Genomic DNA, 26,346 nt, shown 5'->3' on the forward strand with positions numbered 1-26,346 from the left:
TACAAGATAACTAAAACTATGGAAAATTTTGTTGTTGTGAAAATATGTAAATAGGTGTCAGCTTCTGTATGATTGAAAAGAGAACAGAAGCACTAGCACACATGTTGCTTGTTACGAGAGATTATGGACAAAATGACAAAGACTTGGTGAACATTTCAGAAAAAAATATTCACTTCATGCCAATATGTGGAGTATTAATGATAACCGAGCATACAATATGTTGGACAGTCAGTAACTAGGTTAGGTATCAATACAGCTCAGTATTGAAAATGATAACTGTGCTAAGAGAGAGTATAACTAAAGAGCTATATGCAGTTGTGTACCCCTTTTTAAGAAAAGGGATTTTCTGCCATCTTGAATGGTATTTGTCGACATCATATTTCCCATCAGGCTCATGTTTCCATGCACCCTGGTGACGCAAGTATCTTTAATACAAGCTTCTACTGCATGCATTTGGGTTTTTATTACAAAATTAAGGTTACATTTTGACTCATAATTTAATACAAGTAGTTCAGTTAAATATACAATTTGTTGAAATTATCCTCTAGTTTATTTATGTAAATACAGTTGAGACTGCTTTACACGTAACTCAGTTCTGTAAAATTCTGCTTTATACATAACTTACTGTAGGTCCCGGCAAAATATAATTAAACCTAATTTGTATGTAATGCATTTATACATACTAATTTTCATAAAATACAGTTGATTTGTACGTAAGCAAGCTACAACAATGACACAGAAGTGATAGTTTTCAGTTGGTACTGGTCAGTCATGGAGAACAGAAAGAGGAAATGTTATATGCTTGATCAGAAAGTAAAATTTATGTGGGAAATGGATGCTAATCCACACAAAACTAAAATTGAAAAAGCTTCAGATTTAAGCATTGCTTATATCACACTTTGCAGTCATTATGAAATTAAGAAATGCTTTTTTAGATGATTTTTTTTAAAAATTGGGCAATAAAACTATAATTGGGTAGTAAAACTATGTAAAACTATAGTGTTTACTGTAGTATTTAAGTATCAAAGTGTTCACTAATAAAGTGGCAAATGTAGTGCATTTAAGACTCACACTTTTAGACTCGTTAATTTACCCCTTTGTGGTAGAAATAACTTGTATTGCATATATCTTGTTCCTCAAAATAAATACAGGTACAGTATTTTAATAATGGTATCTAAATCTCATAAGTAATTCTCAGTTATATGTATTATTTTCACTTCACCTTGACATACGTACAGACAAACCCCGATTTTACGTTTTTCAGGGGCCCATAAATAAAAAAAACTTAAAATGCGGGAAACGTAAAAAGCAAGAAAGCATAAGGGAGGAGTGAAACTCAAGTGTCAGTAAGAAATGACTACACAATCAACTTTTTAGGGGGTATATTGTATCAACAATTATTTAACAACAGGAAAGAAGCATGATAATGAAATTCTAAGGACAAAAGCAAGACGTGATGTTAAAGTCAATGACGGATTAGCAGAACCCACTTTCGAGGGTAGGAACGGTGGATGACTGCTTGTAACTGTCGCCTATTAGGTTCAGTTTATGCATCTGATCGTGTGAGATCTCCATTCACTCTGTAAACTGGTAATTACTTGCTATTTTTAGAAGTCGCAGGTAATTGGAGGGTAATTAGTTGCTATTTTTACAAGTCCCGGGTAATTGGAGGGGGTGATCATTTATAGCTGGATGCCAAGCATCTTTATATACTGTAATCAGTCCTGAAGACGTGCAGAATGGTACAGATTCCACTTTGAGCTGCATATGTATCCAGTCCCGATCAGCCCAACAGCATGAAGTGAACAAAACAAGCTTTATCAAACTTACGCATTTTTAGACGTCGCAATAAATTATCAGTGATCCGCGCAGAATTTTCGAAGGGGGGAATGGGGTTACGTATACTTTTTATAGTAGAATGTCTTGCGGAGGGCAAACACCCCTTTTACCAATAGTTTCCCCGTAAATAACATGTTTCCTTTTTTTTCTTCCTTTTTTCGTCTTCCTGCAATGTTTAATATTGCATGATTTATTTTCAGCACGTGAATGGTTCCCAAGAAAAGCGGCGATTATATTATTCTTAGCATCAAGTGCATATCCTTCCTGCACTGCTCCATGTGTTTAAGGTGTTTATCAAAGGCAGAACAAGGGAAAAAAATAACTTTTCTTTTTCTAACTCCTCGCTTTGTGTCTGGTACTCGTGTTCCCAAATCATCAAAACAAAACAACCTTCGGAGAGGAGATTTAAAACAATGCTCTTTTTCCTCCCTTGAGAGTGGATGAGTCAGCTCTGGAGCCATGAAACGAAACATTTACAAGTCTTATCAGAAGTGTGCTTATTCCCGGCCAAGTTGCAGGAAGAAAGAAAGAAGGATCACTGCTTGAAGCTCTCCAATGTTGTCATGCCAATGCTTCAGACATACGTATGAGCAAGATTTCCGAAGCGGGGCATTAAAAAATGAAAAAGGGGCTGAATCCTTCAATTACTGCATAGCTCTGCAAAGTGCCCGAGTAATGAGCTCATGTTGGGGAAGATGGGCATCTTTTTTTTAACTTTCAGTATTCGTTGAATGCACGTATTCAGGTTGAAGAGCAACTGCGTAATTTTAGATGCCAGAGGAAAGTCTTTTCGCCTTTATGTTAATTGGTTAAGTTGTCTCATGTAAGGGTACTCACTTCAACAGTAGCAAGAAAATCTGGGCAGAAATACTTGGCACTTTCCAGTAATTACAAGACTAGTGATTAGGGATGGACGATATCAGAAATTTGATATCGCGATATATCGTCAAGAAAATATAGTCACAGACGAGACAATACTATATTCTTTCCGTATCGTGATATCGGCGATATATTGTCTCCACGATATATATTGCCGACACTGTATATATCGTCAAACATTGTGACGATATATCGCCGACACGATAGATATTGCTAACACAATATATATCGCCAAATATCATCTAGTTCATATCGGCTGAATCTGGACGATATATTGCCCAACAGTACTAGTGATGATACCATAGGGGGCATGACAAAGCAACCCCCCCCCCCTGTAAATGAGTTAAAGGTGAAGGTAAAGTTTCCCATGCACTTTGCACCATGCCGTGACACATATATATATATATATATATATATATGTGGGGGGGGGGATGTGAGAGATGGTGTGATCAGCACCATGCTCCTGCCACCTTTGCTTCACATACTCTTATATTTTTTCCAATTTGAAGGTGATGTGATCAGCACCACACTTGGGCAGCCCCTTGTTTTTTGGCCCAAATATGCATTTTAATGACATTTAGATGTGCACTAAATTTGGCTGCTCTCAGAAAATATTGCCGCACCCCTCGTTTATTCACTCATTTTTCCTGGCCCTATCACTTTACAACATACGAGTCATGAAATATGCATAGAGAAAACTTCTCCTCCCCCCCCCAACACAATTAATTTGACACAAATATTTTTTCATCAGTGAGTAAAATATCACCCTATGTGCCCATAGAAAAAAATGATCAGTTTAGCTTGTGCGTTTTCAGCTTCATTCTGATAACCAATAGATATAGTGTTCGTTCGTGAAAAAACTTCAGATTAAGAATAATCGAACTACATCCAATCATATTTCCTTAGGAATCTAAACGAATTTCCATTGAAGAAAAAGTGCAGTTGTTATCCGGTATGGCAAATCCTTAATTTTTTCCATTTTCAACATTTCAAACAAGAAGGAAGGAAAAGTTTTTACAAACAAGTCCCCCCTCTTTTTTTCGTTCCCGTCAACTATGAAGGATTCAGTAAATGTGGGTGTTTTTGTTGAGAGGAAGGGCGAGCAAAGACACCTCAGTCACACATTTTGTCCAAACTCTAGGGAAGGCAGTGCTTAGAGAGAATCGGTTTGGCAACAGTGCACTTGTTGTCTGAACCTGCAGCAGAAAGACTGGTCCATTTCATCTTCACGGCGAATGCAAGAAGTGCCATTTTCCCTTCCTGTCCCTCAAGGGAGGTATGACAAATGTAAGTTGTACCCTGCTCTCCCCCCCCCCCTTGCCTTCCACTGACCATGCCTCTTCGCTCCCTCCTCTCGCACGAAAGCCTAACATCTGGAAGTTCAAAGTTGCGTTGTGAAAAACAGCTGCAAAAGCAAGAAAAAGGAGGGAGAAGTCGCATAGTCAACCAAACAGGTTTCTGCCAAATTTTAAGATATCGTCAAAGCTCTAAAACGGGAGTTAGAGCGAATGTAAAATCGAGGTGAATGTCCTATTATTTAACATGGCCTTTTGCCAGGGCCTGACTGGATGAACGTATTAAGCGGGAAAACGTATAATGAAGGAACGTAAAATCGGGGTTTCACTGTATAACTCAGGTTCAACTATATAACACTAACTACAATGTATTCTTCCCTGTAACCAGTATTACCAATGCTTCCTATTTATTATTTAGACATTCTAACAAAATTATATGTAGGGTGTTCAATATATAAATTCCCTTATGCTGTAAATTTGTTACAAAAATATATGAGTAATAACATGCACATGATTATCTAACACCACATATCCTCTACAAGTAATAGTCCTCACTTTTCCCATTGACTGGAAGGTGCAGGTGCAGCAACGTAAGCACCTTTGGGAAAAATGGGGCTCAAGCTATTAGAAATATCCAGTAATATTCACAGGAAACTCGTTGCTGCATATAATTCCTAATTATGCAAATGCAAATGGTGAGAACGTGGTTCAACATGTTTGCAGAAAGTAGAGTAAATATTTTTGACATTTCATCTGGTTGTCCCTCCACTTCCACTAGTGCTGAAACGTGAACGAACTGATCCAAGGAACAGAAAGAAGAATCAAGGTTTGTGATGTGTCAAGTGTGTTGGAATTTCCCTTGAAATCACAAAATCATCCATTAGTATCATTCAAAGCAAGACCATCTGGAAGTAAGGTATCTGTGACAGTGTTCTGGGATACCAGGGGCATTCTGCTCATTGGCTTTCTTGAACATCAAATGATGTCCCTGGGTATTCTCACACCCTGGCAAACTGGAAATCAGCAATTCAATGCAAGCAACCTGGCCAACTCAGCTGGTACCATTCTGCTCAATGAAAACACCCACCCTTACTTGGCTGCACTAACACAGGACAAAATTGCAGAATTAAGGTGGGAATGGCTGCCCCATCCCCATCCATATATTAAAGGGCCTGAATCGGAAATTGGAACAAAGGTTTAAACGTTGGTGAAAATTATGTGGAACAGTAGCAAATATACCCACCCAGATACATGTAGTTTTCATGGGTATATTATGAAATAAAAAGTTTGCTACATGGAGAAACTTGTATAGTGAAAGACCCAATAGAAATTTTTGTATTATAAAATTCAACAAATGTAACAAAAGTTACAAAGAATTCAAGAAAAGTAGAATATACCTCTATACATAAAAGATCTAAGGTCACTTTATACATGTTTTCAATCAAGGTAATGATTTGTTATTTGTACCTTCCTTTTTATTTGTGAATCATCATTTCAAGTGGAATCTGTCCGATGGGGGATTTAATGTACAGGGTGTGACATAAAAATGGGTTTATTTGGTTTTGTTGGGAGAGTTTCTGTAATGGCATTGGCAACACTTAATGTCCGTCACTTGCATCACCAATGTACGCCATTTACAGATATGGATCGCTGGAGCAGAGCTCAACGTACTGTAGTTGTGAGGTTGTTTTATAAAAATGGCGACTCCATTGCCGCTGCGAGACAAGAACAGCTCAGGAGACATGATCTTATTCCACCAGCCAATGCAATCAGGCATGTGCCTGAAGAACTTTGAAGTGCACTGAAGCACTTCTATTCACATGTTGGAATGTGCCATGGACAATTTTGATCATACAATGACGAAGTCTCAAAGATGAAATTTGATGTAATTTTCAACATGCGTAACTGTGCATATTTTGCAAATGGCAGTGTGCAATACTGTAGTTGCTGTGTTTGTATTTTAGTCTGATAAAACATATTATTAGTTTCATTGCATTTTAAAAAGCCCCTTTTTACGCCACACACAGTATTACTTTTCATAAACCACTTTTGTCAATTAAAAAAAAAGTTATTTTCTTTATATCCTGCTGCTACTTTTTAAAACAGGGCAAAATTCAATACTTTAGTTCCTGTAGGCTTTATAAAGAAATACAAAATCTGCAGATAGCTTACCTGTCCAAAGTTGACCGCTCTCTGTCTTTTAACTTGTCCTGGTGCTGGTCATACCTTAATTTCAATGCTTTGAAAGTTTGTACATATTCAACATCGTCAAGGACTTTGCTAAAGTTCTCAACTACATGCGTACATAAGGACTTGATGTCCTCCTAAAATAAAAATAAAAAATAAGGTTTCAAATAAAATCTGGCAATTATATAACAGAAGACTATTAATTATATATTTGTTATATAAATAAAAATGTGGAAATATAGTTATTTCTAAATCTACACTGTACCGACAAGGAGTGCATGTTTTTTACTCTCATCTTGACTCATTGGGCCAAACCAACTTTATTATTTTCAGGTCTTTACAAAAAAAATTCCGAACCACTTTTTAATGTTTTCACTATATTTTCTTAGGTGCAATTATTAAAGCAATGGATGCATTTGCTAAAAACACCATCAAATTAGAGTTTGCAAATATGAAAAGTAGGGATGGACTGCTATGAAATTTTGGCCGATACTGATAAATAGAGGCACATATTTTTGGTAAATAAAAAAGGCAAAATTTCGGTACAAAAACAGTCGGGTTCAAAAGCAGTAAATAAAATAAAATTTCGGTGTTATAGCGGTGAAAAAACGGATCAAAAGCCATACATAAAATTACATTTTGGTTTTAAAATTGTGAACATAATCCAAAATATGATTGAAAAACTGCACTTATTACATTAATAAACATAGCCCTTCTAATAGCACATTTATGTAGTTACCAGAGTATTAAGTTTATTCCTGTATACAGGAGCCCATTCTTGCTTCTCAAATATTTACAGCAGAATTAATCAATTTTCCGTGAATTGCATAACTCACAAGATAATTCAAACTTCAGAAAGTGTCTTGTCTGTAAATAAACTCTAAATTTCATGTATAAGAGTCTATTTCACATTTTGCAGTTTATTTCACATTCATTTCGTGACAAAACAGGGTAGTAAAATGCACCTCACATCTTTCAGAAACATTAAAAATTAACATTAGAATGTGTTATTTCACATTTCGTGTTTTTGTCAAAAACTAAATATGCATGCCCTTACCGATAAAGTACAGACACTGATATTCTACCGATCCGATATAAAATTCCAAATGGTTCTGGAAGAACCTTAATAAATGTATGTTACCAGATGAACCAAGCATTTGCAATGCAAAAGAAGCTGCATATTTAGACATCTACTTTTTAAAAAAAGTATGGAGATTTTTGTTTATACCGGGTGTTTCATAAATAATTTATGAAATTTTTTTGCAAGTAAACGATTAAACTTACGTTAATGAAACCAGTCCAGAACAATCGAGGAACGCAAACAGTTTGTGCGTGTATGTTTTGTTAAGCTGAGAGTTCATATCCCTGCCGCTAGGCAACACTTAACCCATTAACGATCCCCATTTGGGGATATCACAAATATTGCTTCACTGAGAATAATATATTGACAATTTTTTTCTTATGGACACATCATTGAAGATTTTTCTTGCATGACAAAACAAAAAAAACAGTTAAAACATAAATTTTAAATATATTTATAGATACAGTTATGTTCAAAAATGCAATATTTTCATCAGTCAATTTTTCTCATCTTAAAAATAATTTTAAAATGTAGTTGTATAAAGTTTTTAATTTTGATTTTTTTAATATAGCATGTTTATTCTTTCTATATATCACCTTCATCAAGATCTTTAAGTATATATGAGACGCCATGTAAAAAAACAAACTTTTCTGTGGACGTAAATTTCAATTTTGTGTAACAATAAGATTTTGGTCTTTTATTTCAATCAAGAAAATACTACCTAGCAACATGAACATTCCTCCCCACAGTAAGCATAATGAAGTCTCATAAAATCAGCTATATTCTGTCCCATATATATCTGGAGCAAGGCCAAGAGGAGGGGGGAACCTAGTGGGCAGAACAAAGAAGTACATGCTGTTGCGAAGACTGGTAACTGCAGTCACCTTTCTCCCCTCCAATCTCATTCCCTCTCACGTCTTCATTGGTGAAGCCATCTTACGTCAATGAGCAGAGACTTGTTTTCATTCGCTTGCTCCAGAGACAGCCATAGAATTGCGCAATCACACTATAAGTCAACAAATGCAACAATGGTGTTTCTCGCTTGAATCGTGTTAGATGCAACTATGAGTATGTATATGTGTCCGATCTTGAATCAAGCTTTACATCTTTTGAAAGACTCCGACTTTGGTGTTAGTGATAGTGATTCAGATGAAGAACATAGTGGTACAATAGATATTGTGGAAATTCCTCCAGCAGACGTGAACATCTTATTTGAAAATCTTTGGACCTACAAGGGATGAGGAGACAGGTGAGTGGAGAAGGTTACATAATTTAGAACTACATAATTTGTATTCATGTCCAGATATTATTAGAATGATTAAATCAAGAAGACTTAGGTGGGCAGGCCATGTGGCATGAAAGGGAGAGAAAAGAGGAGTTTACAGGATTCTTGTTGGGAAACCTGATGGTAAGAGACCTGTAGAAAGACCAAGACGAAGATGGAGGGACAACGTTGAGATAAACCTAAAGGAAATCGGTAGGGATGGAAAAGAGTATATAGATCTTGATAGATCAAGATAGGGACAGATGGAAGGCCTGTGTTGCTGCAGCCATGAACCTTCGGGTTTAAGAAGGCTAGAGAGTTAGTTAGTTAGACATGAACATTATTTCAATTGAAACAATTGGGAACTGTTCGCAGCAATCTAATGAGTAAGTTGCCAGTAAAAAACAGACAAAACACTGAAGAACGAACCTTGTGGTACACATGATTTTAGATTTGACATTAGCAATGAGGTCCTAGCTATCACATGAAAAGGCAACAGCATAGTGAAAGTGAAGTCAAATCATCAATCACTGCATTCATTTCCGCAAGTGAAAAAATAGTCAAAGCCAAGAAAGAAATATGTGGCCCTTCCCTAACCGAAAGCAATTTCTAAACATAACAAGCATATGGGCGGAGTCGACCCTGCTTGATTGGTGCATTCGGAAATATCGCACAAACGTTTGAGGGGAAAAGTGGTATTTTCCTTTGATAACAAACGCAATTGACATAGCTGTGGTCAACAGACACGTATTGTATTTATTAGTTCAAGGCAAGATTCCACTTCTCACCTTCCGTCAGATGATTGCTCAAGCGTATCATCAGCTGACCTCTTTAACTGACATCAAAATCCCAGGGAGGCCATCTTATCCTAAAGGAACCAAATGTGTTCTGCAGAATATCAAAAAGGTCTATTGGGACACTTCAAACAAAGTACTGAAGAGGGAAGAAAAAAAAATGTGGAGTTTGCAAGAAAAATGTTGGCAAAGAGTGCAAGAAATGCAATGTTGGTTTGCAAGTCGGTTGCTTCGAAGTGTGCCACAAATAGATATTTCAGTCGAAAACTTAGCATGTTGATTGTTTTAACGTGTGGAACAAATAAACACTTCTGTAATTACAACATTACTGCATGTACATAATAACACATCGGAGTTGTTTATCATTGACAGTGGTGACGGTTTGGTTCCAAAACTGGGTGGGGTAAGGAGAGTTTACTTTCCCTTGGTAGTTAATGTTTAGCATAGTGCAGGGACAACATTGGCAAAAAGTGGTGGGGCAACTGCCCCCCACGCTCCGCTAATCGCTACCACTGAATGTTGTTATACATCTACGTTATATATCTATGGATAAAAGCAAGGAGGGCCAAAACAGCTAAATAAAAGTCGAAGAAGGAGAAAGAAAACACTCACCGGACAGTGGAAAAATTCAGAATTTTAGCTAACTTTGTCGTTAAATTTAAGGCTCGGGTGTAAAACATGGTAAGTGACATTTTGGAGTTACAATGTTCATCGCGTAGTCCATCGTAAATGGAGTCGAATCGTACTCGAAGGGTTTTGTTTCGTCAACAGATGACAGAGCTAGACGTGTTGAAAGTTATGGTATCTACCAGTTGTTTCATGTAAAGTATGGTAAGTAGCAAAGATGGCGGCAAAACTGCTGTTACTGAATTGCAACATGTCTCAGAAAGTTTGTGAGTATTGAGGCAACAGCAAAGATGAGAACGAGTTAGAAAGTGTATATGATTCACATAATGACCCGGAATATGTACCACCGACTAAGAATGAGGAGAATGAATAAGTTGCCAATCAAAAATGCGACTAAAACTGTGCATGGCCACGTACATTCTATTTCATGTAAAATGTGGTATCTACTGTAAATACCATTGTTTACATTCAGCAGTGCTCATAATGGCAGTTTGGACATAAATTTTACTCTTGTACCTGGATATGAACTGCGATCTAGTAGAGAAGCACATACTTTTCTTCTACTAGATATAAATAACTGTAGTCACATAGAAATTCGTATGATTTTTAATTTGGTTTGCACATTTAAGGCTGCTTTAAGATACCATGCCTCACAAGCAACGTCAAAAATGTATTACACTTAAGGAATATGTAATTTGATCTGAATCATATAAATTATTTGGAAACGTTTAGTTTTTTTATAAAATATTTCTTTCATAAATCTGTAATGTGCATCTTGAAAGTTATAATAATTTTATGATGGACCTAATAACATATTTGTAATTTAATTAACTTTCATATTTATGATATTTGTGACTTTGATGAAAGCAAATTATTTTATTGTTAATATTGCAAATATGTCTTCTTCTTGGTTCGAAATTATAACTATTTTAATCCATAAGAGCTAAATATCAGTGAAAACTATTAAAAACTTAAGCACTGTGTACATTTGAAATCATTCTTTACAAACATGTCAAGTCAAGAAAAATACAACAGAAAGTTACAAGGTCATAATTATGTCTTCATTGATTTGCTTTATGTGTCACTTTTGGCATATTTGAGAAGATGGAGATGAGTGATGATATGATGAAATTGATGAATAAGCACTCAAAAATATCCATGTCCAAGCTGGGATTCGAACCCGATACCCCGGGCATCATAGCACAATTTCCTAACCACTCTGCCACAGGGGCTGGTAATTGTTATCTTGAAGATAGAGATTAAAACTAGGGATGATGGCCTTTTCGAAAAAAATGTTTTTCGATTTTCGAAAATGAATTTTTTAAATTATTAGTTTTTCGGATTTTCGAAAAAAAAATCGTTTTTAAACAAAATCGCTTTTCATTTTTCGAAAGAAAAAAAATAGTTTTCAGTTTTTCAAAAAAAATCGTTTGAAAAATAATCATTTTTTGCTTTTTTTGTTTTTTGAAAAAAATTTAGTACTTCCACTTTTCATTTTCGAAAAATTATTTTAGATTTTCAATTTCTCGGAAATAAGAGGCCATCCCTATTACATTTATTTATTTCTTATTGAATCACAAAATCTAATATTGCCAGTGTATGCCATTTGGATAGTCTTCGGAACACAGCTAGATTTGTATCAACAGAGGCTTGTGAATCGCATTCTGCTTGGCATGCTGAGGTAATAAATAGAGCCTCTGTTTGTGTGAAGCAGATATGTGAAGCTGAAAAACTGCTCATTTATAAACATTTTTTTACGAATATTGATCTCCATATAGATATAAGGAAGTTATTTGTAATCACAAGCATTCAAAACTTATTTTTTCAAATACTAACGTAATAAAACGATAAATTCTACTTTTCTAATGGTGTTCATATAAATCATAGACATAGGAAGCAAAAACCTGTTACAACAAGTAGCTCAGGTTATTGTATATTGAATAAAATTATTATCATTAACCTTTTAGGTCCCAAGGCCATTTTCACAAGTAAGCATCTCGGTCCCGAGCCGATTTTGAGCAAAATGCAGAGTTTCAATTAAATGAGTGTAGATCGGAGACTAATTGCCCTAGAAAGATGAGTGATATACCGTTGTACGCGGAATGAACTAGAGATTCAGACTATATGAAATTTATGCAAATTCGGCATATATATGGAGGGCGAAGGAGGGGAAATACCCTGAAAATACTTTTTTTTTAAAAAATGGGGTTTCACCCCCCCCCCTGCCCCCCGAAAAAAAGGATATGAAAAGTTCAAAATGCACATAGAAATTATCGCTGGCATGTAAGGAACACAAAAATATTTGCATTATTATCATATGACCAATGTAACTTGAGTTGTACATCCCAAAAAGGAATGGTCGGCATGCCACTGATTCAAGCTTCAAAATGCAGCGGTACCTTGAAATGACTTTAGCTCAGAGACTATTTGCCCTGGAGATATGAACTATATACCGTTGTACGCAGAATGAATCACAGATTCAGACGATATATAATTTATGCACCTTCGGCATATATATGGAGGGGGAAAGGGGGGAAATCCCCTGAAAATACTTTTTTTTTTAAAAAAATGGAGTTTCGCCCCCATGTTGATGTGCACAATGTTACCCGTGATGCACAAGTTGACAAGATTCATTACCGTAAATTCAATACTTTACTTGCAATAAAGTTTTGTAACCCTCAATTATTTATGGAACACCCAGTATCTATGAACACAATGGCCCAATATTGCACTACATTGTATTATATCGGGTGGTCCATTTATAATGATAGTATGGAATATTGCATGCAGAATGCATCCAATCAAAAAATTGCACAGAATATATATATATATATATATATTCAACGTAAACACCGCCTTTTTCCAAACTATTAGGTTGCCAAAAAGATTCATAAAAATTACTTACCAATTTAATAAACTCAAACATTTCTAAAATAGCAGAATCTAGAAGATTGTATCTTCCATTGTTCCTGACAAATGCATCTATCACTGGTGCAAAGAGATTACCCTTTATGATGTACCTATTGTAGAACTCATCTTTCAAGGCAATTATTTTCCTCATAAACCTCAACGCACCTGAAAAAAAAATTAAGGAATTTATAATTTCAAGTGTTATATTATCTTTATGCTGAAGTACAAACTACTTAATGCACATACCTAAGCATTAATTTTCAGCTTACTCAAACCAGACACCGCAAATCTTTTACCATAATAGCCGAATTAAAAACTTGATGTTTGTACACTGCATTTTGTTTTAAGGCGAGGGGGGAAAATTTCTCCTAGGTCTTACTCGCTGGGGAAGCTGCCGATCATTGTTGCCAACTTTGCTCTTTTGGAGCCAGATCTGGCTCTTCCGCGCACTCGTTTGACTGTGAACTGTGGCACGAGCCCTCTGCCCCACCATGATGCCACCACTGGCTCTGGTCCATAAAGACCAACCTTTGCCATGAGTGTACATTTTGCACATGATGACGTGATATTCATATGTACGCTGCATCACCCACACCCCCTCTTTCCTCTCCAGGTGATGATGACAATATTATTATCTGGGAATCCTTTATTTCCGATTTCATATGAACATCATTGGATTATTGAGATGGGTGATGCTGCCAAATCTAGGCAGTGAAAACTAAGAATAAATTGCCATCACTTTAAAGCTAACGGTATAGGAGCACCCCCACCCCTCCAACACCTAAAATTACCCTAGGAGGCACTTTATGCAGCCTTCGTTAATCTAGCTCCTTGAAAACAATCTTTAGCTCTATTAATGGTGAAATGTAGCTCATTTATGCACATCAGGTTTGACAACACTGCCAGGATGACCGGCCGTATGAGGCAAGGGAAAATGCATTAGGTTTATGGGACCATTATTTTATTCGTTTTCTTTGGAATATCAAACATCCAATGACGTAGAAAAGTACATGGACGGAAAAGGACACGTTGAACTATGTCATAGTAGTAGGTAAAGTAGAAACTCCAATTTGATTAGAAGTAACTTGAAGTTGAAGTCGATTTCCCATAAGGACTACAGGGGATTCTGTAAATACTTATTAAACATATTTTTCGAACATCCTGTCTAGCTTACTAATCAACTTGAAAAACAGTTTCCACTTGCAACATGGAGAGAGATTCATACTCAGTTGCATACTAAACCCTTTTTTAAATTGCAGTGCCCAATCCGACGATATTGAAATAAATGCACAACTAGTGCGTAATTGTTCCTCCTCGCCTTAAGAATACATGTTACACTAAATTGATGCTTGTGTACTTATACTCCAACAAATTCTTTAACAGGATGACAAAGATTCAAGAAGATTTCCAGTTATATTTCCAAAAAAATTAATTCAAGGCTCCAAGTAACAATTTACAAAATAAAATAAGTTTTCATATTTGGGAAATGAGATGTGGTAAATACACCTCGTTGGATGGAGGCAGTGGCCACTGAAATTAATAGAACTACGAAAACAACAGTTGCACGAAAAAGTGAGTACTACTTTCTCTGTATTTAAAATAAGTTTGTATTACAGGGTGTCTACAAAAATAAATCCAAAATTCTTGACTTTTTCATTACCTTTTTTCTTAGCCTTTATTTATACGACCCCTACTTAGGTAAAGTTGGAAATGAACAATTAAGAAAATAAATACTTGTTTAATGAAAAAGTCTACCAAAAGGCCAGTTAAGATGAAAACTGAAGCTGTATTTGGCAGACTAGCGAGACTGCAGAGACTCACAGCCAGTATAATCTTATGTGGGGCTCGTGTTGTCATCCCTATATATTTGGGATTGTCCATTCATCCATCTTATCTTACCACCATTCTATCTTTGCGATTAGCCAAAGGGGCAGAAATGTGAAATAAATTCAACTAAAATCAATCAGTCAGTCATTGTGATAGCAGAAATTCTTGACCACAAGTATAATTTCTTGACATTTTATTGTTGGTTTCTTTACTTTTTCTTGACTTTCATAACTGGTAGACACCCTGTATTAACATTTTATACTAAACAAGAATATCTTGTGTAATTTAAACATCACACTAATGAATCATAATTTGTATTGATTTCTTCACAATAATGAAGAAATTGATCCATATAAAATGTAACATTTAAAAAAAATTATAACAAATTCAATAATCTTTTTGCTGCAAGAAGGTGTCCTTCCACACACATGAGTAGCAATAAAGTTGAAGAAATAGCATCAACATATCAAAGTTTACCTACACTCTCAAGAAATTATCTACTTATTTCCCTAGTAGCTTGCACTTCTTACAAGCTCATGAACACAATTTTTTATGTAATGTTTCAGGAGAACATACGCTCCATCAGACATTTATTCTTATTTATATGCACATAATCAAGCAAAGTATACATAAGAAAAATAAATGATACACTTTTCATTTAATTTCTAGGGAAAACAAAATACTCACAAAGTACAAGGAATGTGTGTTTGGACTTCATGAGGACAAGAATCCGCCTCAGGAGATCCTTGTGAAGAATGTAATTTTTGACATGATACGTATGGTGCTCCACGCAGAATGAAAGCAGTTCCAGGATGAGACCAAGAAGTTGCACAGTTTGATAATCCTCTTTGGCAGGATGATCTTCCGCTGTGTTGGCCAGAAGAGGTGCTGGAAAAGACAATTCTTCATGTAGATTATCTTCGAACAAGTATTACATCAACAAGTACAGTGCTACAATGTGTTCTTATCTCACCACGAGCATTTATCTGTGTCTTGCAATACTAAAAATATTAAAAAGTTCAATAGATACGACTCTGAACCAATACTTATACCTAAATGTATGGCCCTGAAATTAGGTGGGTGGCAAAAGTTTGTGCTGTTGCTACATGAGAGCACATTCCCGTGTTTTCGGAGGTTTAAGAGTATGAAAGATCTCGTTGTAGAGTTGGTCTTTGTAATTGATGTAATACATAGGGGCACAAATTTTTGGTAAATAAAGAAGCAAAATTTTGGTACAAAAACGGTCAATTTCGGGTTCAGAAGCGGTATATAAAATGACATTTTGGTTTAAAAATATGAATATAACCCAAAATTTGATTTAAAAACTGCACTTACTACACAAAATAAACATAGCCTTTCTAACAGCACATTTATGTCAATAATAGAATATTAAGTTTATTCTTGTACAAAGAAGTCCATTGTTACTTCTCAAATATTTACAGCATAATTAATCAATATTCCATGAATTGCATAACTCACAGGATAATTCTGACTTCAGACAGTGTTGCGTCAGTAAATAAACTCTAAATTTCCTGTTTAACAGTTTATTTCACATTTTGTAGTTCATTTCACATTATTTCGTGACAAAATAGGGTAGGAAAATGCATCTCACACCTTTCAGAAACATGAAAAATTAACATTACAATTTGTTACTTCACATTTTGTGCTTTCGTCAAAAACGAAACATGCATGCCACTAGTGATACATATTTGCTTCCAAGGTCAGAGATGACAGAAAAGTGTTTCGGAGAGAGGTCAGTCTAGGCAACTCAGCCATGTTGACGTTGCTACACAGTGTGAGGGAACCAGCAACTTTTGTCCCACTCTCGCTGTGTTTTTTCCATATGTGGCACCAGCGCGATTTTGTCCACCTGCCTCCTTTCATGGCCGTGCATTTAGAAACATCTATTTACGTAAATATGGAGAAACTAGTACTCACTTTATCCACGAAACTGTTTTATCTTCTTTGTTCTGTTCGCGGATAAAGTGAGTACTAGTTTCTCCATATTTATATACTACCGCATCTCTTTTCCCAATCATGAATCTATTTATGGTTAATAAAAAAATAAGATTCCAGCACAAAAACTAAGCACATTTTAGGATCAAAAGCAGTCTCTAAAAAGTCATTTCGGTGTTCAAGTGGTGAATATAAATTTATATTAATTCATATTTTCAATAAATTAAAAATACAAAACTTTCTTACTTACGTGAAATGAGTATCTATTTTGTGCAACGATGTTTCGGAAACAACTGTTTAATTCTTTAGGTTCTATTCTCCACTATCCGAAATATATCATAGCCATGTCAAATCGTGTCATTCGACAGGGAAAAGGAAACGGAACAAATTTGGTAAAGGTAAAATTTGGAAAACACTTCTAAAACCGTTGTTACTCCCATGCTCTTGTATCATTTGTCAAAACTATCACCATAAAACTCTCGCACTAAAATTCCTATTTACACTGTTCCCATGCAGCCTGCCAGTTCCTTCCTTGTCGTATGTATCAAATTTGTACAGTTTCCTTTTCCCTGACGAATGACACGATTAGACATGGGTATGGTATATTTCGGATAGCTGAGAATAGAACCTGAAGAAAGAAAGTTTTTTTTTTTTTTTTTCCAAAATGTCGTTGCACAAAATAGATACTCATTTCACGTAAGTAACAAAGTTTTATATTTTTAATTTATTGAAAATACGAATTAATATATACAGCATGGTTACAAATTATGGGATGATTTCATAAGGCTATATTTTCACTAATACTGAAGATAAATACAGGAAAACCTCGTTAATACGAAGTTCAAGGGACCAAATTTTGTCAACTTCGTATTAAACGACTTCGAGTTATCCAAACTTTTCAAGATGGCGCCTGTTTTCAGGTGTAAATAAAGTATAGTATAAATTACCTCCACAAAGGATGTTTTATACTTGGTGGTAGCTCAGAAAATAAGCTTTATATGGAAGCGGCCCCGGCACCCACCCAGCGTCGAATAACATGGGTACCTGGGGGAAACCCTGGGGGGTAAAGGCAGTCAGGGGTGTGATGCTGATCACATCACCCCCACTCACGACCGGATCAAGAAAGTGTGGGGCATTACCCCCACACCCCTATACGCCTTCATGGCGTGGTGCTAAGCACAGGGGAACACTTTACCTTTACCTTTTATGTACTATATAATAATATTGTACGTTTTAAAGAAAGTGTAAAAAATGTTACACAAAATGAGAACACGGAGCTTAACGCGGACACAAAGATTCCAAGGAGACGGTTAACACCATTTATCCTGCCTAGTTATACAACCGGTTATGCACGGGATGCATGTCGTGGCAAAAATCTTATAAAAAACGGTATTTTCTTTTAATTGTGCAAAGTCGTTGCTCTTCCACGAAATTCTTACAATTTTAGTTCAGAAGAAACACGTTTGCACGGAGACCTGCGGAAAGGAAAACAATCTCGTTTATTGCAAGAAGCTTTACGAAACTTGCGTATTTTCAGATTAATCGACAATTTATTGTAGGTTTCAGGAGTATTCTGGAGGTCAAACACTCGCTCCGCCAAAACGTTTCCTCTCGTATTCCTACATTGAGCATTGCGTTGTTTTTTTTTTTGTCTTTTTTTAACAGCAGCATGCTAATGGTTCTGAAGAAAAGCGGGGATTATATGGATTCAAAACAATGAAGCTTATTCCTTCGCACGAGTCATTGCAGTTATCGGCGAGCAAGAGCTTTCCAGACGCTAGACTAAACACTGGCGCCAGCTGCAGCCTAAACACAATGAGACCCGCTGGAAGTTGGAGCAACAGGTGGCAGAAGGGAAATCATCCGCATTTTAAAGATAACGCAGTTGCAGTTGTCAAAGACCAAACTTTTATCAGCAGTGTGAAAAAAAATTATCCTTGCATTACCTTTTACTATGCAACAGACAATAATACGGGCAATATTTCCTATCCAGACAGCTGCATTCAAACAAGAAAGAGGGACCTGAATTCTGCAATTATCACATTACCATGCACACCAGTGGCGGATAATGACCTGTTGTAGGAGAAGGAAGGGGTTCACTTTTCTTTTACTTATCATGCGGTTTTTGTTAGTTTTAAAGAAGGTATTCATAACTGTTTGCTTTTTTTTTAGACGCCAAGGGAAAGGAGCCGGTGTGCGCACACGAGCAAGAAAATCGTGGCCGAAACAATTAGCAACGGACACCCATCCCCCCCCCCCCCCTTTTTACTGATAGATAAAGGGGAGAAGTCACTCAGACAACAAAACACTGTTTTGGCAAATTTTATGACCGCCACAGTTGGGAAACTGAAGTTGCAACATACGTAAGATCGACGTCAACTTTTGCGGGAAACCTAGATGACAACGCATTAAGCGGGTTGACGATCTTTAGTTGGCCTATGCGGCTTTGATTATCTGTAACAGTTTCCCTTTTTTTATGAAGTTCTACAGGGCACAAAGAACACGCTTTTAATGAAAGTGGTTACCGGAAGTTGTCGGCTACCAGGCCAAAAGTTGCTCGCTCACGGGAAATTGCTGTATCTCGAGCTCAGAGCTAGACAGATGGGTGAGACTTCCAGGCACCACGCATCTTGTATTTTGGAACATTCGTGCGATCTTATCTCGCATTTCTCATCTAGCACTGGTGAATATTTCCTAGGTGGCGCATTCAGCGGGGAAAGAGCTTGACCTCCCATGCACATTGACAAGGAATGTCAATGTCCAGCGGGCATTTCGGGCTGCTTCCCTCGAGTTGTCAGCAGCTCTTAGGACAAGGAAACATGTCAAGGTCAAGTTAAAATAATGTCCAAGCTCTCTCCACATTCGATCTTCTCTTGTCTACTTACGCAGGTGTCTACTTCGAATTAAGCAAAACCAGTTTTGCGGAAGGGTCTTGTAAACAACTTCGTATTAAAAATTATCCGTATTTCGATTTATCCGTACTGAAATACATTATAAATCCTATCTTATCGGCTGGGGAATGGGCTTATCGGCTTCGGATTAAAGGGTACTTCGTATTAACCAATATCGTATTAACGAGGTTTTCCTGTACATTATCTTAGTGTCATTTGAAAGTAAGTTTGAAGTTTTTTTACTGACTTTAGATGCACTTGATGTGAGCCCCACGTGTAATACGGCAGACGTCCAGGCGGTGATCCTATTCTTGCCAAACCCTCTCAAGCATGTCTGGTGTGACGTTCTTGATGGCTCTGTTAATGCGCCTTCTTAATTCTGGCAGTCTAGCTGGAAATGGAGGGATGTAAACATTGTCCTTGGAAGAAATCACACACTGCGAGGTCCGGTGAACATGGTGGCTATGTGCAGAATGTGTCGTCTGCGGCCGTTGCACGACCAATCCTGTCGATTTAGGTACCCCCGGACCACAACATGCCAATGTGGAGGCCCCCCCCCCCCTTATTGTTGCAAAATGAACCCCTGTTCCTACTCTTCTGTGCACTGTGGCATTAACCAACTTTCCAACATGTCCACATGATAGTGTTCTCGGCAAAAAAAAAATGGGCCAAACACACGTCTCTTAGAAACGGCACAAAACATGTTTACACAAATTAAAATCACATGACAACTTCGAAAACTTCAAACTTCCCTCTTTCAAATGACACTAAGATAATGTATTTATCTTCAGTATTAGTAAAAATATAGCCTTATGACATCGTCCAATAATTTGTAACCACACTGTATAAAGTGAGTAAGTCTCACATATCGTGAATTATGAATTATAAATTTGTTTTAAAAACAACCTTTATTACACAAAATAAACACATCCTTTCTTACAGCATATTTATGAAGTTATGAGAGTATTAAGTTTATACCTGGTAAAGGTGAATCAGTTTCTTGTTCTCAAATTTTACAACAGAATTAATCACTTTTCGTGAATTTGCATAACAAACATGATAAATCAGACTTCAGAAAGTGTTGTGTCAGCAAGTAAACTAAGTTACTATTGAACACAAAACCAATGTTTTTATGAAGGAAATAGTTCAATTTTGTACTACAAAAAAATAAGATTAATGCACTATAAACAAAGAATAAAGATTAAAAGTTGTTCAAAACATTGATTAATATTGATATGTAAGAATTTCACTGCATATGGATCAGTTTACCGGTCTTGATTTTCAATATTTACAAATTACATTGGAATATTACAAAAGCTATCATTTAATTACAAAAATTTAGTTTTACACACAATACTGGTTCAAAATAAACGACAATTTTGTGTCTTGCATAAAACCCAGGATAATCTGACAGAATGAAAGTGATACAGGGCATTTCTTGCAGACCCTGTAAGATACCCAAACACTGTAAAATTATTGGCTGGTATCCAGTGAATAAATTCCTACCAATACTTTCGGATATCATTAACAGTCAAGAAGCGAAGAGCTAATCATTGAAAATTTGTAGAAGGTACATAAAAAACTGACCAATACACTTACTACATAATAAGAAGAATGCATAAAGGAAAAAAAACACAAATAAATGAAAAATATAAAAAAATAACCAGTAATCTTACCTATAAGAACATGCATACTATGTTTGTAGAAAAAATTTAAAAAATCTGTCTTTTCTGACTTGTTCACTGATGCCAACATATTCTCAGGATCTAGCAATATCCTTAAAATGCCCATTAGTTGCACTGCACCCCCAAGTTCTGGGTCATTATCACAGATCATCTGCTCCAAAACTATATTGATCAACATTTGGTCCTGAAAAGATAAAGCATGGAAGCAGTTAGTCCTGAGCATATGCTTTGTTACACAGGGGGTCTACCAAAATAACAAATCCAAAATTCTTGAATCTTTCTTTCCTATTTTTTTCTTTTTCCTAGCATACTTAGGTGTAGTTGCAAAATTAAAGGAAATAGATATTTTATCAAAAAAAAAAAAACCTACCACAAGACCGGTTAAGATGAACACTGAAGCTGTACTTTAACAAGAGATTTAGACTTGCTTTTATTATTAAGGCATTAAAAAAATAATGCTTCAGACTTCATCCTGGTTGGGGAATGGCCACAATACTTTATTTAATATTTTTACAAAACTTCAAGCTTACAAGAATGTTATTTTTAAGAAACAAAGTGAACACATCCCAACTACAATTCAAAACAATTTTAGATTTCCAAATATGAAATTTTATCAAATTCCAGTACACGTATATAAATAACAATGTAAGTTCACTATACTGTAAAAATAGCACAAATTCTTGACAAAAAAGCATGATTTTTTCGCTTTCTTGACTTTTTCTTGACTGATAAGACACCCTGTTACAGGTGTGTCTGATACTATTCTTTGAACCATTCTTCTTTAGAAATTTAGGACCATATTCAGTTTCTGTTGCATCGATGAACAAGCATGCAGAGTGCCAAAACTTGCCACAGATGGCTCCAGGTTCAAGTTCTGCCATGGGCACGAGTTGTTTCTCTTTGTAAGCACCCTTTCATCAATTTCATATATCATTATTAGAAGCATATATTTTTGGGAAATAGAAAAGCAACATTTCGGTACAAAAACTGAGTCAATTTCGGGTTCAAAAGCGGTAAATAAAATAAAATTTCGCTGGTATAGCGGTGAAAAGGTGGTATAGAAAACGACATTTTGGTTTTAAAAATGTGAATATAATCCAAAATTTGATTTAAAAACTGCACTTAATACACAAAATAAACATATCCCTTGTAATAGCACATTTATGTGATTACCAGAATATTAAGTCTATTCCTATATAACAGGTCCATTTTTAGCTTTTCAAAATATTTACAGCAGAATGAATCATTTTCCAGTGAATTGCATAACTCTCAGGATAATTCTGATTACAGAAAGTGTTGCGTCAGTAAATAAACTAACTTTCGTGTTTAAGAGTCTATTTTGCATTATTTCATGCAAAACAGGGAGGAAAAATGAACCTCTCTCACCTTTCAGAAACATGAAAAATTAACATTACAATGTATTATTTAACATTTCGTGTTTTCGTCAAAAATGAAATATGCATGCCTCTAATCATTATTCATCCTCATTGTTGTAATTAACCAAAAGTGGTAAAAAAAAAAAAGTAACAATAATCAAGAAAAATACAAAAACCTTCCTTACATACAGTGAAACCTCGATTTTACGTTTTGCATGAGACCAAGCTGCAAAAATTAGAAAGGTGGGAAAATAGGGATAATGTAAATTCAAGAAAAATTTAAATTGGGGTTCCACTGTATTCAGTTTCTAGATACTTCATATTCAAGAGAAAGAATATTCAACTCTGTTCAGTGCTGACAACATCTGCACCAGCATTCTTTAGAATCATGTAAGATGGAAGAGAAAAATTAATAAAAATAGTAATAGTAATGGAAAATTTGTCATACAATACATGTGCATTGCACTGTACTATATGAGAAAATTTATATTTAAACTGATTGATGAAAAAATGTCACCAACGAAAAAGATCTTATAACAGTAAAGAAACTAACATTTAGAATATTCTTTAGAAGCTAAACTAAGGAAATTCTAAATTTCACAGGATTTGAATTACTAAATGCTGCAATTTTTTTCATGTTTGTTCAAGCATAATACACACATAATTCCCAGTGCCCATAATTAGAGATGATTCAAGAAATTCCAAGTCAGTCAGTTGAGTAGACACTGTGATTTTATGATGATATGGGTCAACAGAGAGGACTTACAACTTAAAGTGGAATCCAAACCGAACTGTGTTCCTACTGGCACCAAAACCAGGACCTTTGAGTAAAAGGCTAATGACCTAACACTCCCATTATAATCTTTAATATGGAAACCAGACAGAATTTACTTACTTCATCTGTATTAGGGGCTTGCTGCAACGTGTAATCTCGTACCATGGACGGAGAGAACTCCACTATATATGTAAGAATGTCTATGGATGCTGTTTTGGTCTGAGGTTCATCCATTGCAAGTGTTATCTCCAATGCTGGAAGAATCCCTAAAGTGGAGAGTGCCTGAAAGAAAAAGAGCCATGCATAAGCACTTAGATAATGGAATTTTCTCCGTATATACTGAAGGGTGCATAATGACCATAAGTGGCAACGCACCCAAAAAATTTAAATCAATCAATCTCACATGACAGATACCGATATATTATGGCACCAAATATTGGCATTATCTTTTTTTTTAATTGTTAGTGTTACATTGCCCAAAATTCGCATTTTTGTTTTAGAACATTTTTCTGCCAAATATACCGAAACTTAATTCTCCATTGTGCTTTTTAAACTACGTATTTTCGTGACAGTTTGATATGTTGGAACAGATTTTTGAGGAAGTAAAAGTGCTCCCCTGCACTTTGCCATGAAGGTGTATAAGGGTGTGGAGTTAGGGCCCCACACTTTCTTGATCACGGCTGAAGGTGGGGGTGATGTGATCAGCACCATGCTCCTGGCTACCTTTATCCCTCAAAGTTTCCTCCAGGTACCCGCTTGATATGACACTGAGTGGGCGCCGGACCAGTTTGAATAGGTGGAAAAGATCCCCGTTCTCCCCTGCAGGGAATCGAACCCGGGTCTCTCACATGGTATTCAGAAGCCCTAACGACTGAACTCCATTATTTCTCGCTCAATAAATGACAATGGTGCGCACTTAGCTTGGTAGTTCAAAACACATCTCGTGCAACAAATACTGAAGATGTGGCTCCCTCATGACGGTAGATACCACTCAATCTCCTGTTTGAACCCTGCCACTTTGCTGTGATGCAAATGGTTTTGATAGAAGTTGAAAAAATCGTGGGAAATACATGATTTAATGTGGCAGTCGGAATATTCCATGTATAACAAGCATTATAGTTTACTATTGAATAAAATATTGGAAAACTGGCATGTTCTCTGTACACAAAAATGGCCTAGAAAAGACAAGAATGTTGGATTTCATTTAATTTTTTGTTGTATTAGGACATTTTTTAAAAAAAATCGCTAAAAACGCCAACAATTCGCAATTTACGCCAAATTCGCATTATTTCGAATGGGCGAAAAATGTATCCAGACATTACTGCACATTCATAAATACAACTTCGCAGCAATTACCATTTTTCACGGTTTTCGCGTTTGGGAAAAATCAATGTCCCTACTAATTGGAAATTACTTTCTGGCCACCCCTCATATAAATCAGATAGAAAGTGAACATTTAGCAGGGCTGCCAGAGAAAAGTCAATTCTTGAAGAAAGTGATTTGCTTTTATGATTGAATGATTCGAGTAGATATGATATTACTAGAGGCACATATTTTTGGTAAATAAAAAAGCAAAATTTTGGTACAAAAACAGAGTCGATTTCGGGTTCAAAAGCGGTAAATAAAATAAAATTTCGGTGTTATAGCAGTGAATAATCACATGAAAAGTGCTATATAAAATGACATTTTGGTTTTAAAATTGTGAATATAATCCTAAATTTGATTTGAAAACAGCACTTATTACACAAAATAAACTTATCCCTTTTAATAGCATATTTATGTAGTTACCAGAGTATTAAGTATATTCCTGTGTAAAGGGGTCCATTTTTGCTTCTCAAATATTTACAGCAGAATTAATCAATTTTCCGTGAATTGCATAACTCACAGGATACTTAAGACTTCAGAAAGTGTCGCGTCGGTATATAAACGGTAAATTTCGTGTTTAAGAGTCAATTTGACATTTTGCAGTTCATTTCGCATTATTTCGTGACAAAACAGGGTAGAAAAATGCACCTCAGACCTTTCAGAAACATGAAAAATGAACATTACAGCATGTTATTTCATATTTCGTGTTTTCGTCAAAAACGAAATTTGCATGCCTCTATGGACATTAACTTCACTCAGTGAGAGATTAATGACCATATCTCACGAGTTTAAACAGACAGGACAGAGTGTGGCATTAATTTCATTGCAATACTAGTGTTGTGGTAAATTTGAGGTTGGGAGCATGCACTTGCCAATTTTTATAACATTCACCAATGCAGATTTATGTTTCACTCTTTCGTGATAGTATTCGATATATATCCCATTTTGTTGGATTCTTCTTCATATCTAAGAATAGTGCAATGTCATTGTAAACGTAACTTAACTTGTGCGAAACCAGTAATACGTCAGGATGACGAAAGAAAACCTTCGTAAGCACTGCTACATTAAATTAGGTGAAGTGAGCCAGAAGAGTAATAAAATTCCAGCAGCATATTTGCACTCTACAGCTCTTCTTGTTTATGCATGGTATTTTTGTTGGATGTTGCAGTCCAAAGACATCCAACAAAAATCAATTCCATACATGCAATTTCTGTCACATGTTGTAGTGAGATACTTTGTCGGGTGGAGATATTAGACAAAAATCGTATGTATCAATGGAGCCTATTTGTTTCCATGTTCCCTCAGTTTGTCCAACAAAATGCCTTACTACGACGTCTAACTAACGGACGGCACCACCCACTCTAATACCCTCCCATCTGTTGACAGTTCTGCCCCTTTCAAATACTCCCATACGGACAAGAAAAAATGATCAATGCATTTTCCATGTAATATTTAGAGGCTTAATACATTTTTCTGCCTCTGGAAATTTCTCTCTCTCTTTCCTCCTGCCATCACTGGTTTCTGGCGGTGTGTTTGTGTTGTGCATAAAAGGGGCCTAAAAGTTGAGGCCAAAAAAAAAAATCCAAGCCAAAACT

General features: G+C 36.0%; 1 protein-coding gene across 2 annotated transcripts in view; it reads right to left on the reverse strand.

Moving 5' to 3' along the window:
• Window positions 1-26,346, reverse strand: part of flfl (serine/threonine-protein phosphatase 4 regulatory subunit 3 flfl) — a 76,258-nt gene that overhangs the window by 7,995 nt on the left and 41,917 nt on the right. For both annotated transcript variants that reach the window (XM_083137861.1, XM_083137862.1), the window contains exons 10-14: window positions 23,507-23,668; window positions 21,227-21,419; window positions 15,391-15,591; window positions 12,872-13,041; window positions 6,186-6,337 (exon numbers count right to left, since the gene is read on the reverse strand). In XM_083137861.1, the coding sequence (XP_082993987.1) occupies window positions 6,186-6,337; window positions 12,872-13,041; window positions 15,391-15,591; window positions 21,227-21,419; window positions 23,507-23,668 (878 nt within the window). The remainder of the gene's footprint in view (window positions 1-6,185; window positions 6,338-12,871; window positions 13,042-15,390; window positions 15,592-21,226; window positions 21,420-23,506; window positions 23,669-26,346) is intronic.

The sequence above is a fragment of the Lepisma saccharinum genome, chromosome 16 (assembly GCF_977018435.1).
Source record: "Lepisma saccharinum chromosome 16, izLepSacc3.1, whole genome shotgun sequence".
Lineage (NCBI taxonomy): Eukaryota > Metazoa > Arthropoda > Insecta > Zygentoma > Lepismatidae > Lepisma > Lepisma saccharinum.